This window comes from Felis catus, chromosome B1 (assembly GCF_018350175.1).
Source record: "Felis catus isolate Fca126 chromosome B1, F.catus_Fca126_mat1.0, whole genome shotgun sequence".
Taxonomy (NCBI): Eukaryota; Metazoa; Chordata; class Mammalia; order Carnivora; family Felidae; genus Felis; species Felis catus.
The window spans coordinates 96,605,339-96,619,196 of NC_058371.1; the positions used below are offsets into that span (position 1 = coordinate 96,605,339).

Sequence of the window (13,858 nt, forward strand, 5' to 3'; positions counted from 1 at the left end):
TACGATTGAAATTACATCAGTTTCCCCTAGAAGTCAAACTATGAAGCATTTTATAGTCCATAAACTAAGCGGGTGGAGAGACTTGTGTTGTTTCTGGAGAGTGAAGTTGGTCCAGTTGGCCAGGGCTTGGTGTATCAGCTCTGTTCTCTATTAGGTGCCGCTGCTTAGTTTACTGGGGTGGATTGCTGTGGCACATGTAGGCGTGAATGTGCTTGCGTGGGAGGTGTGAAAATGGCATCACCCATCTACCCAGCCTCTAGTATCAGAACTCTGTGCTCTCCCCAACCAGCAATTGCACACCCCTCCTTTTCTCCAGCTTCCATCCACTCCCCCGCTTTTACACTGTCCGTGCCCTGTTTTACACTGTCCAGGTTGCCTGGTGGCACCTCCCTCCTGAGTTTTATCTCAGATGTGGGTGTGTTTCCCCACCCCTCACTTCTGAGGGACTGTGGCTTTGACCAGCTCAGACCTTCTTGGGAAGGGTCTCACTGAGCAATGGCTGGGTGCCGGCCCTACCCCAGGAACATTCCAGAGACCATGCTGCTGCTGATGCCCGGGGACTTCATCTGGGTGCCAGCCCACCCCAGAAAAAGTTCACGTGGTCATGTAGCAGCAGCATTTCAGGGATTATGGAAAATCACACACATCTGGCACCAGGCTTACCCCTTAACATCCTTGTTCCAGCACCAGCCAATGTGGTTGTTGTCCGGGGTCCACTGGACCTTTGCATGTGGGGAGGCTGCACAGCCTCTACCAAATGTCCTCCCAGCAAGGGAACTGCCTCTCCCTGTGTGACCTGAGGGCCCTGAGGACCTCACCCACTGCTCCTGGGGATTCACCCTTCCTACCAGTGCACCACCACGTATCAAGCTGCAGAGCTTCAGACTCTGGACTCCCCCCGCTTATAGTCTTAATAGAATTTAAATCTTCTCTTTGCTCCTTTCTCCCTTTTTGTTCAGCCCCTTGCATACTTTCTTTTCTCTCCAGCTGCTTTCAGGCAGGGGGATGCTTTCTGTACTCTCCCCATCTCCGTCCTCTCTCCACAAGCAAAACCAGCTCTGTGCCCTCCACAACTTTCTCCTCCAATTCACCTCTCCGTGTTGAGTACCTGCTGAATTATCTGGTTCAGGTTGTGCAGATTGTTGTGTGAATCCTCAAATCAGTGTTCTAGGTGTGCAGAATGGTTTAGTGTTGATCTGGCTGTATTTCAGGACAAGGGATGCAAAAAAAGTTCCATGCTGTTCCACCGTCTTGGTCCCTCCCCTGGCCTGTTTTGTTTTTTATTTTGTTTGGTTTTTTTTGTTGTTGTTTTTTAAATAGGTCCTCGTCAAACATTCCTGGCATGGACATCCCACGGGTTATGTTGAGAATATGTCAATATATTAATGTTAGAAGACACCAAATGCTAGGCCATCCCACTATTGGGGATGCCAAGCTTGACCACTTGGTTAAGGGAGTGACTGCTGGGGTTCCTGGGTGGTTCAGTCAGTTAAATGTCCAACTTCAGCTCAGGTCATGATCTCGAGGTTCATGAGTTCGAACCCCACATTGGGCTCTATGCTGACAGCTTGGAGCCTGCATCAAATTCTGTGCCTCCCTCTCTTCTCCTCCCCCGCTTGCATCTGTGTGTGTGTGTGTGTGTGTGTGTGTGTGTGTGTGTGTGTCCCTCTCTCTAAAAATAAAAACAAAAAGAGGGTGAGTGGTATAAAACTTAATTTTCCATTTTGTAATTGGAAAGTAGATAGTGAGGTGATACTTTGAGGCCCTGTGACTATCCTGTCGTCACCAACCTTTCAACCAGTTGTTTTTGTATCCATGAACGACCCTTGCTTTCATCCATTATTACATGGAAACTAGTTATTAAATAGTGATTTTATAATTCTGTCATTCCTTCAATATTTAATAGCTGTTATTAAAAAAAGGAAGTTTTGACTGAGCTCCAAATCGAGTGAAGTCTCTCAAATAAACAATTTTATTACATTTTTTTCACAATCAAATTATTTACTTCTCTGGTTTCCTAACTTAGATAAGATCTGAGCAAAACAGTTATTTGACATTTTCAGGCTTATTTTTTTTTTAACGTTTATTTATTTTTGAAGGAGAGAGAGACAGAGTGTGAGTGAGGGAGGGACAGAGAGAGAGACACACACAGAATCTGAAGTAGGCTGCAGGCTCCAAGTTGTCAGCACAGAGCCTGACATGGGGCTCAAACTCATCATGAGATCATGACCTGAGCCGAAGTCGGACGTTTAACCGACTGAGCCACCCAGGCGCCCCCAGGCTTATTTTAATGATAGTTCTTATTTATGATGGTCAGTTTAATTTTTTTATCTCCAGGAAATAATAATGGGTTCATTAAAAGTGTAATACCCAGTGCTGGAAGTAATACCAGAATACAGTGCTGTGGGATTGAATGGTGCATACCTTTTCCTGCTATGTAATCATCTGCATTATGTATTCCAAATCCAAAATACTGATTTCCAAATACAGATGGTCCCCAACTTATAATGTTTTTTTTTTTTATTTTTTTTTCCCAACGTTTTTATTTATTTTTGGGACAGAGAGAGACAGAGCATGAACGGGGGAGGGGCAGAGAGAGAGGGAGACACAGAATCGGAAACAGGCTCCAGGCTCTGAGCCATCAGCCCAGAGCCTGACACGGGGCTCGAACTCACGGACCGCGAGATCGTGACCTGGCTGAAGTCAGACGCTTAACCGACTGCGCCACCCAGGCGCCCCCCAACTTATAATGGTTTAACTTAAGATTTTTCAATGATACATTGGTGCGAAAGTGATCACTTTTGGTAGAAACCATGTTTCACGTTTTGAATCTTGATCTTTTCTTGGGCTAGGAATGGTAGAATATTCTTGCAGTGCAAGATAGTGGCAGCGAGCCTCAGCTCCCAATCAGTCATGTGATCACCAGAGTAGCCAATCTATACACTTCCAACCATTGTACCCATACAAACATTGCATTTCTCATTTTTAGTACGGTATTTTATAAATTACATGAGATATTCAATACTTTGTAATGAAATACATTTTGTGTTAGGTGATTTTGCCCAACCATAGGCTAATGTTCGTGTTCTGAGCCTGTTTAAGGTAGAGTGAGGTATTAAGCTCTGATATTTGGTAGGTTAGATGTATTAAATGCATTTTTAACTTAATTTTTTCCAACTTGCAATAGGTTTGTTGGAAGGTAACCCAACTGTAAGTCAAAGAAGATCTTTATAGGCCTTTGGGATTCTGCTATTTTTCAAGTATGCTACATTGTGGTGAAAGGTCTATTTTTATGGAATGGCATATTCATATATATTGTATCAATAACTAACATACCTGGCACATAGTAGATCTAATTAATGTTATTTTTCTTCTTCATTCACTCTCTACCACTCCCAGTCACAACACATCTGAAAAAAAAAGTTTCTTTTTTGAAGACTAAGTTGACAACTCTAAGGTCTATTTTAGAAAATTTCTTTTAAACATAAGAAGGCATTTTGCCTGTTGTGTTTATCTTAATTATTTGGAAACATATTGTTCATATTAAGGCAAATTTGTTAACTCATTCTATATGTGTATGTAAAAATGTAATGATACATGTATCACCTGGACCCTTGAAGTAGTGTGTGTGCTTAATATACTTGCCCTTACTCCAGGTCACAGGCTTATATGAGAGATCAACCCAGTCTAGAGGGACCTTGGACTCTCTTTAGTCAACTAACAGAACTTGTCTGGTAACTCATGTTGGAGCAAAGGCAAGTGTTCTAGAGGTCCCAGGACTAGGAATGTCTTAGGTCACATTAAACCTTTCTGGTGTCATTTCTATATTAATTTAGCTGAAAGTACCCTGCCAAAATAGCTTCCTACAGCAAAGTCAATTTACTGTCCTCAAGTAGAACATGTCATAATGATGACAGTAATCATTTTTTTTAAATATGTAATAGTTGTATATCCCATCAGTGTGAGATCTAATTGTAGCTAGTTTATTTGATTTATTTTGATAGACTTTATTTTGTCAGTTTGACAAATTCCAACACTCAATTTGTAGCAAGTCAATGATATCAAAATAATTGGTTGACAAAATGTTATGCCTTTTTAAGCTACCTCATGTCTCCCAAGTTTCTATGTGTAATAAAGCACAAGTATAATCCATGGAAATTCACAAAAATATTGCTTATTCATAGATAATTAGTACAGCAAATATCAATATTAATAAATTATAGCTTTGTCATAGCATTTTTATTACTTTAGGAGAGAGAAAATAAAATTGTGCCACAGAAAGATTTGCACATAATGAGATAACATTAAACTACTTTTTTCTTCTTTACACCTAGAGAATGGGATATTATAGAAACTGAAGAGCATTATAAGAGCCGATGGATATCTATTAGGATTCTGTATCTTACTATGTTTTTCAGCAGTGTAGGTAAGTATTAGAAATTATATAGAATTTAAAAATTTCAGATAAGGTATCTTATTTTAATGTCACTTCATTTTTTAAGTTATTTTGTATTTTAGTAAAAATCACAATATAAAATTTCCCATCTTACCCATTTCTAAGATCAGAAGTGTTACATATATCTACATGGTTAAATAACCAATCTTCAGAATGTTTTCATCTTGCAGAACTAAAACTCTTTACCCATTAAACAACTCCTCATTTCCCCCTCCTCCCAGGCCCTGGAAACCACCATACTTTCTGTTTCTTTGAATTTGATGATTCTAGATATTTCATATAAGTGAAATCATACAGTATTTTTCTTTTTGCAAATGGTTGATTTTATTTAGCATAATGTTCTCAAGGTTCATCCATGTTATAGTATGAGTCAGAATTTCCTTTTTTTTGAAGACTAAATAATAGTCTATTGTATATATGGTGGGGAGGCAAATCTTTTCCTCTACTTTCTTAGGTTCTGTAGCTGGTACCTTCAAAATAAAGCAATGGAAGACAGATCAACAAGAAAAAAAGCTTATACATTTATTTGATGGTAGTTATTTTTACATTATACAGACCTATACACTATACATTATAGAAAAGTGAAAACTCCAAAGAAATGGTTAGAGTTGGGGGCTTATATACCATTTTAACAAAGGGCAGTGATTGTAAAGAAATGACTAAGGAAAGGAGTTTGGGCTTTCTCCAGGAACCCCCTACTGTCCTAATGTATGCCTTACTAGAGGAAAAACAACCTTAGCTTGACAATTCCTAGGCCTCTGTTGTATTATGAATCTTCTTTAACATATGAAAATCCCTTTAGGAACTTCCTCTTGGCTTTATCTTCCCCAGCTCCATGATATATAAAAGGTCACCTTTATAACACAGCCCTTTCTGCCCATGGGTCCTGTCCCCGTGCTTTAATAAAATTACCTTTTTTGCACCAAAGACATCTCAAGAATTGTTTCTTGGATGTCAGCTTCGAACCCCCACCATTCAAAAACCCCATCAAAGCCACTAACTGAGCTGGGCTCTGCACTATAAGTGCAGAGCCTGCTTGGGATTCTCTCTCCTCTCTGCCCCTCTCCTGCGTGTGTGCTCTCTCTCTTCCTGTCTCAAAATAAGTAAATAAACATTAATAATAAAAAAAAGAAGTAGAATTGCTGAATCACATAACAGTTCTATTTATAAGTTTTTGAGGAACTGCTATACTGTTTTCCATAGCTGCTATACTATTTGTACATTCCCACCAACAGGCAGGGTTCAAATTTTTCCACATCCTTACCAACTTTTATGTTTATTTAATATTAGTCATTCTGATGGGCATGAAGTAGTCTCTCATGTTTTTTTTGGCTTGTATTTCCCTAATGATTAGTAATGTTGGGAATATTTTCATATGCATATTGGCCATTTGTATATCTTTGGGGAAATATCTATTAAAGTCCTTTGCCCACTTTTTTTTATTAATTTTTTTTAATGTTTATTTATTTTTGAAACAGAGAGAGAGAGCATGAACAGGGGAGGGTCAGAGAGAGAGGGAGACACAGAATCCGAAGCAGGCTCCAGGCTCTGAGCTGTCAGCACAGAGCCTGACGTGGGGCTTGAACTCACGGACCATGAGATCATGACCTGAGTCGAAGTCAGACGCTTAACTGACTGAGCCACCCAGGCGCGCCACCTTTTGCCCACTTTTTAATTAGGTTTTTGTTGTTCAGTTGTAGAAGTTCTTTATGTACTCTGGGTATTAACTCCTTATCAGATAAATGATTTGTGAATATTTTCTACCATTCGGACTCTTCTTTCTACTCTACTGATTGTGTCTTTTGATTCACAATAGTTTTTAATTTTGATGTAGTCCAATGTATCTGCTTTTTTTTTTTTCTTTTGCTGCCTGTGAACTCATTTAATTTTTTTTAAGTTTATTTATTTTGAGAGAGAGTGAGCAGAGGAGGGGCAGAGAGAGAGAGGGAGAGAGGGAATCCCAAGCAGGCTCCACACTGTCAGCACAGAGCCCAAAGCAGGGCTCGATCCCATGAGCCTCGACATCATGACTTGGGCCAAAATCAAGAGTCAGATGCTTAACTGACTAACCTACCACATTGACACAAATAGTAAAACAAGAATCTTAATCTGTATACCTTGATGTATTTTAATCTATTAACATTATTTCTGAAAATATAGTTACTAAAAAGTAAAACTTCGTGAGGAAATTTTAATGTTAAGAACTGTACTTATGTTAAAATGATAAAGAATGAAAATATATAGGAGTTATCAATACTGTGACAATTTTTTAAAAAAGTGTTTTAGGGAATCCATTCTTTTTCCAAGTTTAGATCCTTTAAGTCTATAGGCACAGATTTTACAGGTGGTATCTTCTCCCTGACACAGATTTACTGAAGGCCATTTTACTAAATTTTTAAAACTACTTTTCTTTATCTTTTCTATTTACCCCAGTCACTCTCTCACACTGAGTAAAAATATATTTTAAATAAAGCTAAAATGAAAGAAAAGTACAAAATAAAGGATATTTTCAACAATTCTTTGTAATGCAATTTCATTTTGGATTGTGTATCTATTAGGGTGCCTTCTACAAATATCGGGAAAAATGTTGATTCAAATTGGCTTAAATGGTAATTTATTTTTTCTTGTAAGATACCCATAGTAGGACAACTCCAGGTGAAGTTCACTGAGGTTTTGGTTCTGTTTCCCACTACATATTTTGGTTTTCTCCTCTTCTATGCACTGACTTCACTATAGCAAGGTTGCAGCAGCAGCCCAAGGTGTCACATCCATTCATGATAATTTTTATTGATCAAAAGGGACTTTTTTTTTTTAATTTGCACAGAGATAAGGAGTCCTTTCTTAGAGGTCCTGAAGTAGACTTCCCTTCCCTTTTCACTGGTCAGAACTGGACCCTGTCAATTTCTAAGCCCATCATCAACTAGGATAGTGGGATTATCCTGATTGAATTCTTTAGACTAACTGGATTTACCCTCTGGAATTTGGGTTGGAGACAGTTTCTCTTAAAGTCTGTGGCTTTGTGGAGGAATGATGGATACCTGAATAAAAATGGGATTCTATCAGGAAGGAGGATTCTACCTACACAATGAGTGTTGTGTCGATAGCAACCTCTGCAATAGCTTTTAATTGTTTTCATTTAACTTCCATGGGCAGCTGGGTAGCTCAGTCAGTTGGGCATCCGACTCTGGCTCAGGTCACAATCTCAAAGTTAGTAGGTTCGAGCCCCTTTTCTGTCTCTGTGCTGACAGCTTGGAGCCCAGACCTGCTTCATATCCTGTGTCTTCCCCTCTCTCTGCCCCTCCCCTGCTTGCACACGCGCCCTCTCTCTCTAAAAAATAAATATTAAAGGGGCGCCTGGGTGGCACAGTCGGTTAAGCGTCCGACTTCAGCCAGGTCACGATCTCGCGGTCCGTGAGTTCAAGCCCCGCGTCAGGCCCTGGGCTGATGGCTCAGAGCCTGGAGCCTGTTTCCGATTCTGTGTCTCCCTCTCTCTCTGCCCCTCCCCCGTTCATGCTCTGTCTCTCTCTGTCCCAAAAATAAATAAAAAAACGTTGAAAAAAATTTTTTTAAAAAATAAATAAATATTAAAAAGTTAAAATAAAATAAAATAAAATAAAATAAAATAAAATAAAATAAAATAAAATAAAATACTTCTAATTTATGGGGCACCTGGGTGGCTCAGTCGGTTAAGTGTCTGACTTTGGCTCAGGTCATGATCCCACAGTTCCTGAGTTTGAGCCTCTCATCGGGCTCTCTGCTGCCCACTTCAGATTGTCTGTCCCCTCTTTCTCTACCATCCCCCACTTTTGCACACACTCTCTCAAAAATAAACATTTAAAAAATAAAGTACTTCTAATTTATTTAATAACAACAGAATATTATTCAGCCATAAAAAAGAATGAAATCTTGCCATTTGCAACAACATGGATGGAGCCAGAGTGTATAATGTTAGGCCAAATAAGTTAGTCAGGGGAAGACAGATACTATATGATTTTGCTATATGATACTTCCTCAATTCAAGTATGTAGAATTTAAGAAACAAAATAAATGAGCAATGGAAAAAGAAAGAGATAGACAAACCAAGAAATAGACTGTTTAATGTTTATTTTTGAGAGACAGACAGAGGGAGACACAGAATCCCAAGCAGCCTCCAGGCTCTGTCTGAGCTGTTAGCACAGACCAATGCAGGATTCAAAGCCACAAACTGGGAGGTCATGACCTGAGCAAAAGTCTGATGCTTAACCGCTTAACCAACTCAGCCACTCAGGCACCCTGACTCTTAACTATAGAGAACAAACTGATGGTTATCAGAGGGGAGGGGGAGTTAGGAGAATGGGTGAAATAGGTGATTGGGGATTAAGGAGTGCACTTGTCATGATGAGCACTGGGTAATATATAGAAGTGTTGAATCACTGTATTGTATACCTGAAACTAATGTAGCACTGTATGTTAAGTATACAGGAATTGAAATAAAATAAAATATAAATAAAATGAAATACTTTTAACTTTTAGTACTCCATTATCTAAAATTAAATAATTTCCATTTTAATAGCAAAAAAGAATTATTTTAACTTTAGATTTTAATTGGCATGTTAAACATTTTACTTGTTTTGTTTTGTTTTTTTTTTCAACGTTTATTTATTTTTGGGACAGAGAGAGACAGAGCATGAACGGGGGAGGGGCAGAGAGAGAGGGAGACACAGAATCGGAAACAGGCTCCAGGCTCTGAGCCATCAGCCCAGAGCCTGACGCGGGGCCCGAACTCACGGACCGCGGGGCCCGAACTCACGGACCGCGGGGCCGAACTCACGGACCGCGAGATCGTGACCTGGCTGAAGTCGGACGCTTAACCGACTGCGCCACCCAGGCGCCCCAACATTTTACCTGTTTTTAAGTTTCTTGATTGTGAAATTGAGCCTTGATTTCAAATATTAGTTTACTCTTTCAGTTTGCTTTTCATCAAAGTCAATGTCAATTCAAAATACACTAAAATTAAACTAATAATTAAACTATTTTTAATATAAGCTTTCTAAAAAGAATGAAGTACTGATACTGGTACAACATGGATGAAGCTTGAAAACATTATGCTAAGAAAGATGCCAGACACAAAAGACCACATGTTGCCTGATTCCATTCATATGAAAATCTGTAGAGACAGGTAGATTAGTAGTTGCTTCAGGCTGGTGAGCGATAGGATGGAAAGCAGCAGAATAGTAGCTAAAACGTCCAGAGTTTCTTTGTGATGTGACTAAAATATTCTAAAATTGACTGTGGTGATGTTGCACATACATATCTTTGATTATACTAAAACCCACTAACCTGAGTGCTTTAAATGGGTAGATTGTATAGTATGTGAAGTATATCTTAATAAAAGTGTTTTTTTTTTAATGGCCTTTATAGAATTTTGATTGAATATGCCTAACATTTAAAATTGACAGATAGGATTGGAGTTTATCATTACAGCTCTTAAGCAATAAAGGGTAGCAGAGATAATGAGTTTTCTTTTAAGGTATAGCCATCTTGAAGCCTCCTGGTTCTTTATAGCCAATTCCTCCTTTATATGATCATTTTCCTTTTCCTAGATTTCCCTACTGTCGATTATCTCTGCCAAACAACACACATTAGAAGTCTACCACTTCCTCTTTAACAGGGTAGCTTTTCGTCCACTCAGTTCTGCTTGTAAGAACTTAACAAAGCTTTCAGTAATTTATTTCTGTTTACAGTAAAGACGTGAATAAGGAGAAACAGGTCCTCTGCTTTTATTACCCCAATTATGACCAGGGACTATAATTACATATGATTTTCAAGTCTTTAATATTTATTTCCCTTCTAATAAATACAATTCCATTGCTTAATAAGTTAAGCATTTGGGGGAATAAATTTGTAAATTGAGAATGATATTTTAAAACCCATGTTATAGTTTAAAAAATTGTATCTATAAATAGTAATGACATCATTTTAAGTATAAATAACAGGGTTTGCTTCTTTACAGGATTTTCTATTGTGATAATGTCAATATGGCCATATCTCCAAAAGGTTTGTACACTTCAATCTATTATTCTCTTAAGTAGCTATAGTAGTAGTAACTCTTACATAGTTAAGAGTTTTCTTGACAGTCTCTTTGGTAGTCTATTGATTTAATCTTTACTAGCATGACTTGAGATAATAATTCTTCCAGAGAGGCTTATAAGTAAGTGCTTCATTGTGCAAACCAGAACAGTCTTGAAGTGAAGGGAGCACTATACCAGGAAAACAGAATTATACCTGGATAGTCCTAGACAAATGTAGATGTATGCTCACCTACTTATTAGCCGCTTTCATATCCCACCAATGCCCCCTCCCTGATAAAAAGGAAACTAAATTACTTATAATCTGAATTCCTGAATGGTACAAATGACATTTCTATGGAATACTTTTGTGCTTTCCCATAGGGTTGTCTGGTTGACATTGTGAAAAGAATAGATAATACATGTATTTCGATGCTGTGGTTACTAGATGGGGAGGAGGGCCTAACAAGAAGATGCAAGTTTAGTAGGTACCCTGGCATCAGTTAATCATCAAGTCCTGCCAACTCTTTAAAAAAAAAAATATTTGACGTATAACATAATATAAATATATCTCAATTCTATCTTAAATCTCCAGGAATGAATTTACTAAAAATCAGTATATAAGTTGCAGACATTATCTATAACAGTATTTCAGTTAAAGTTCTTGATGGAGTTCTCTGTACTCTCCAACTTCCTATTCACTCCTGAACCTGCTACAGTCTGATTCACTCCTCTGCTACCATAAAACTGCTCTTATTAAGGTCTCCAATGATTTGATTACTGACCAAATAGATACTTTTCGGTCCTTTGCGTAACATTTGGGTAGTATTTGACATTGTTGACCTCTCCCTGCTTCTGAAAACCCTCTCTTAGCTTCCGTACATTACTCTGTCCTGGCTTGGCTCTTTAAATATTTGTTATTAAATTCTTTTATGAGTTTTCTTTACCAACTTGTTCCTTATATGTTGGTTTTTCCCAGAGATTGGGCTGTGTGTGTGTGTGTGTGTGTGTATGTGTGTGTTGTAGACTAAATCCTAAGCTTTGGCCCATATTAGATGTATAGCCAACAATTTATTAGACGTATCTACTTGAATTAATCTAGGTTCCTGGGGCCTTTATAAATTTTTCTGCATTTTTTTCTGAGATGCTGTCCCTCCCTTCATCTTTCCTTTCCTCTGTCCTTCCCTTCCACCCTTCTTCCCTATTATCTTTATCCCTATTATCTATTATCCCTATTATTAAAAATAATGTGCCTGTGATACAAGAAGCTTATTGACATTTTATACTTAATTTTAGATTTTTTAGTTTTTATGAATTTTTAACTTTTTGAAAATGCTAACTTTTAAAATATCTGATATTATAAAAGGAATAAGGACAAAAATACAAATTTAATTTTTTTTACTGAGTTGGTGCCATATTCACATTGCTATTTTGAAAATAAATAAAAATTTATATGACATGAAATTATTAGCCATGATGTTAAAAATTCTTTCCTTACTGGCAGAATGATTAGAATTATAGCGGAAAATTTAACAATTCTAGAGCAATATTTTCTTTGCCAAAAATATATTTCCATGTATCAAAACTCTTTATTTCTATGATTCCTGTATCTAGTCTGTTTAACCTCAAAATTACCAAAAGAAAGGTATTTACAGTAATTAGGTCTACTCAGCACAGTATGTTGAATTTTGAAAAGGTACACTCCTTTCTCCAAATATTTGAAAGCTCTTCAAAGGTAAATTTAGTGAGTACATGAACTTGTAACTAGTTCTTTGGCAATACAAATAAAACAATTTCAATAAAAAACCTTTCTCAGGTTATTTCATAATAATAATGAAAGCTCACTATGTGCCAGGTACGGTACTAAACTTTTCACCTCTTGATATTCATAGCAACCCTATGAAATGATTATTATCTATCCTGTTTGACAAGTGAAGAAACTCACAGTCAGAAAGTTTGGTAGCTTGCTCAAGTCACTCAGCTGAAAGATGGCAGAGCCAAACCTATCTGAAACAAAAATCTGGCTCAACCACAGTGCTGTGTTACTTACTACCTTAAACTGTTTAATTCTTAATTTAAGGCTTCCATCTTTTTCAATAGCATGTTGAAAAATATTACTTAGCTGAAAAGCCATCTGTGACAAAGATAAAAAGCTAGAACACCCCCCCCCCCGACCCAAGAAAAAACTCAGAAAACAAAACAAAACAATAAATTATTTGTCTGAAAGGAATTTGGCACCAGTGTAAATCTCTGAAATGTGCTTCTTTCTGACCCTGGCTGATAGACAACCATCAGCCAAGTGATTCCTGAGGTTCTGTTGCCCAGAGGTGGGATAAATATCCAGGAAGATTCATATTCTTAAGACTAGATTTTGAATTGGAAGGATAGGTTATTTTACAGGGCTAGGGAGATAGTGGGAATACTAATGCATGAATTATAATAAAATATAATAATAGAACTGACATATTAGTAAAAACAAAATTCTAAGAAATACTAGTTTTTATATCCTATAGGTAATATTCATTTAGTGTATATATATGCTGACATTGCCCTAAGCACTATACATTGCTCAAATAATTCTTTTAATAACTCTGTGAAGTTATCCTTATTTGACAGATAAAAAATTGAAGCATGTGATTTTTTACCCCCAGCTGCTCAAATACCTGATAAGTAAAATCTGGAAACTTCACTATGATGAAACCTGATTTGGAAAAATTGTGTTAACTCATCTTTTGTATCCTTATTGCCTAGCACATTTTTTGTCACAGTAAAGGACTCGGTGACTGTTACTTGAATTAATAAGCAATCATCTATAAATAAAAGTTAAAAATGCTTGGAACGCCCATATTCATATCTTAGTTCCCATATCAAAGCATGAAGATTTCCAGAACTTTGACTTTGTCAATATCATTAACATGTTTATAAAGTAATGTTTGAAATTCAATACCATGTACTTTGGAGTGTATGGTTTTCTTTCTTCTTTTCTTTTTTTTTTTTCCTGAAATGACAGGGATGGGGGAGGGCTTTTGTGTTTTGTTTTTGTTTTTGTTTTGAGAAAATACAGTTCCAACTTTTACTGATGTGTGCCAAACCAAATAAGTTAATTACAGATGGTTACTATACAGTATACGTGAGTAAAGGTCTAAAAGTATGGGTGTGTGTGGGGGGGGGGGGGGAGAGAATGAGAGAGAAAGAAAGAAGAGAGAGAGAAAGAAGATAGAAAGAAGAGAGAGAGAGAGAGAGAGAGAGAGAGAGAGATGCAGGCAGACAGACAGACATGGGCTATTAGGGGGATGTTGCTAACCCAAACTAAAATTCTGGAAGACTTTAAAAATCAGTTACACCAGAGCTGAGT

General features: G+C 37.4%; 1 protein-coding gene across 8 annotated transcripts in view; it reads left to right on the forward strand.

The window, feature by feature from the left end:
• Positions 1–13,858, forward strand: part of MFSD8 (major facilitator superfamily domain containing 8) — a 150,557-nt gene that overhangs the window by 74,481 nt on the left and 62,218 nt on the right. For all 8 annotated transcript variants that reach the window (XM_045055884.1, XM_019828987.3, XM_019828989.2 and 5 more), the window contains 2 exons: positions 4,335–4,426; positions 10,449–10,492. In XM_045055884.1, the coding sequence (XP_044911819.1) occupies positions 4,335–4,426; positions 10,449–10,492 (136 nt within the window). The remainder of the gene's footprint in view (positions 1–4,334; positions 4,427–10,448; positions 10,493–13,858) is intronic.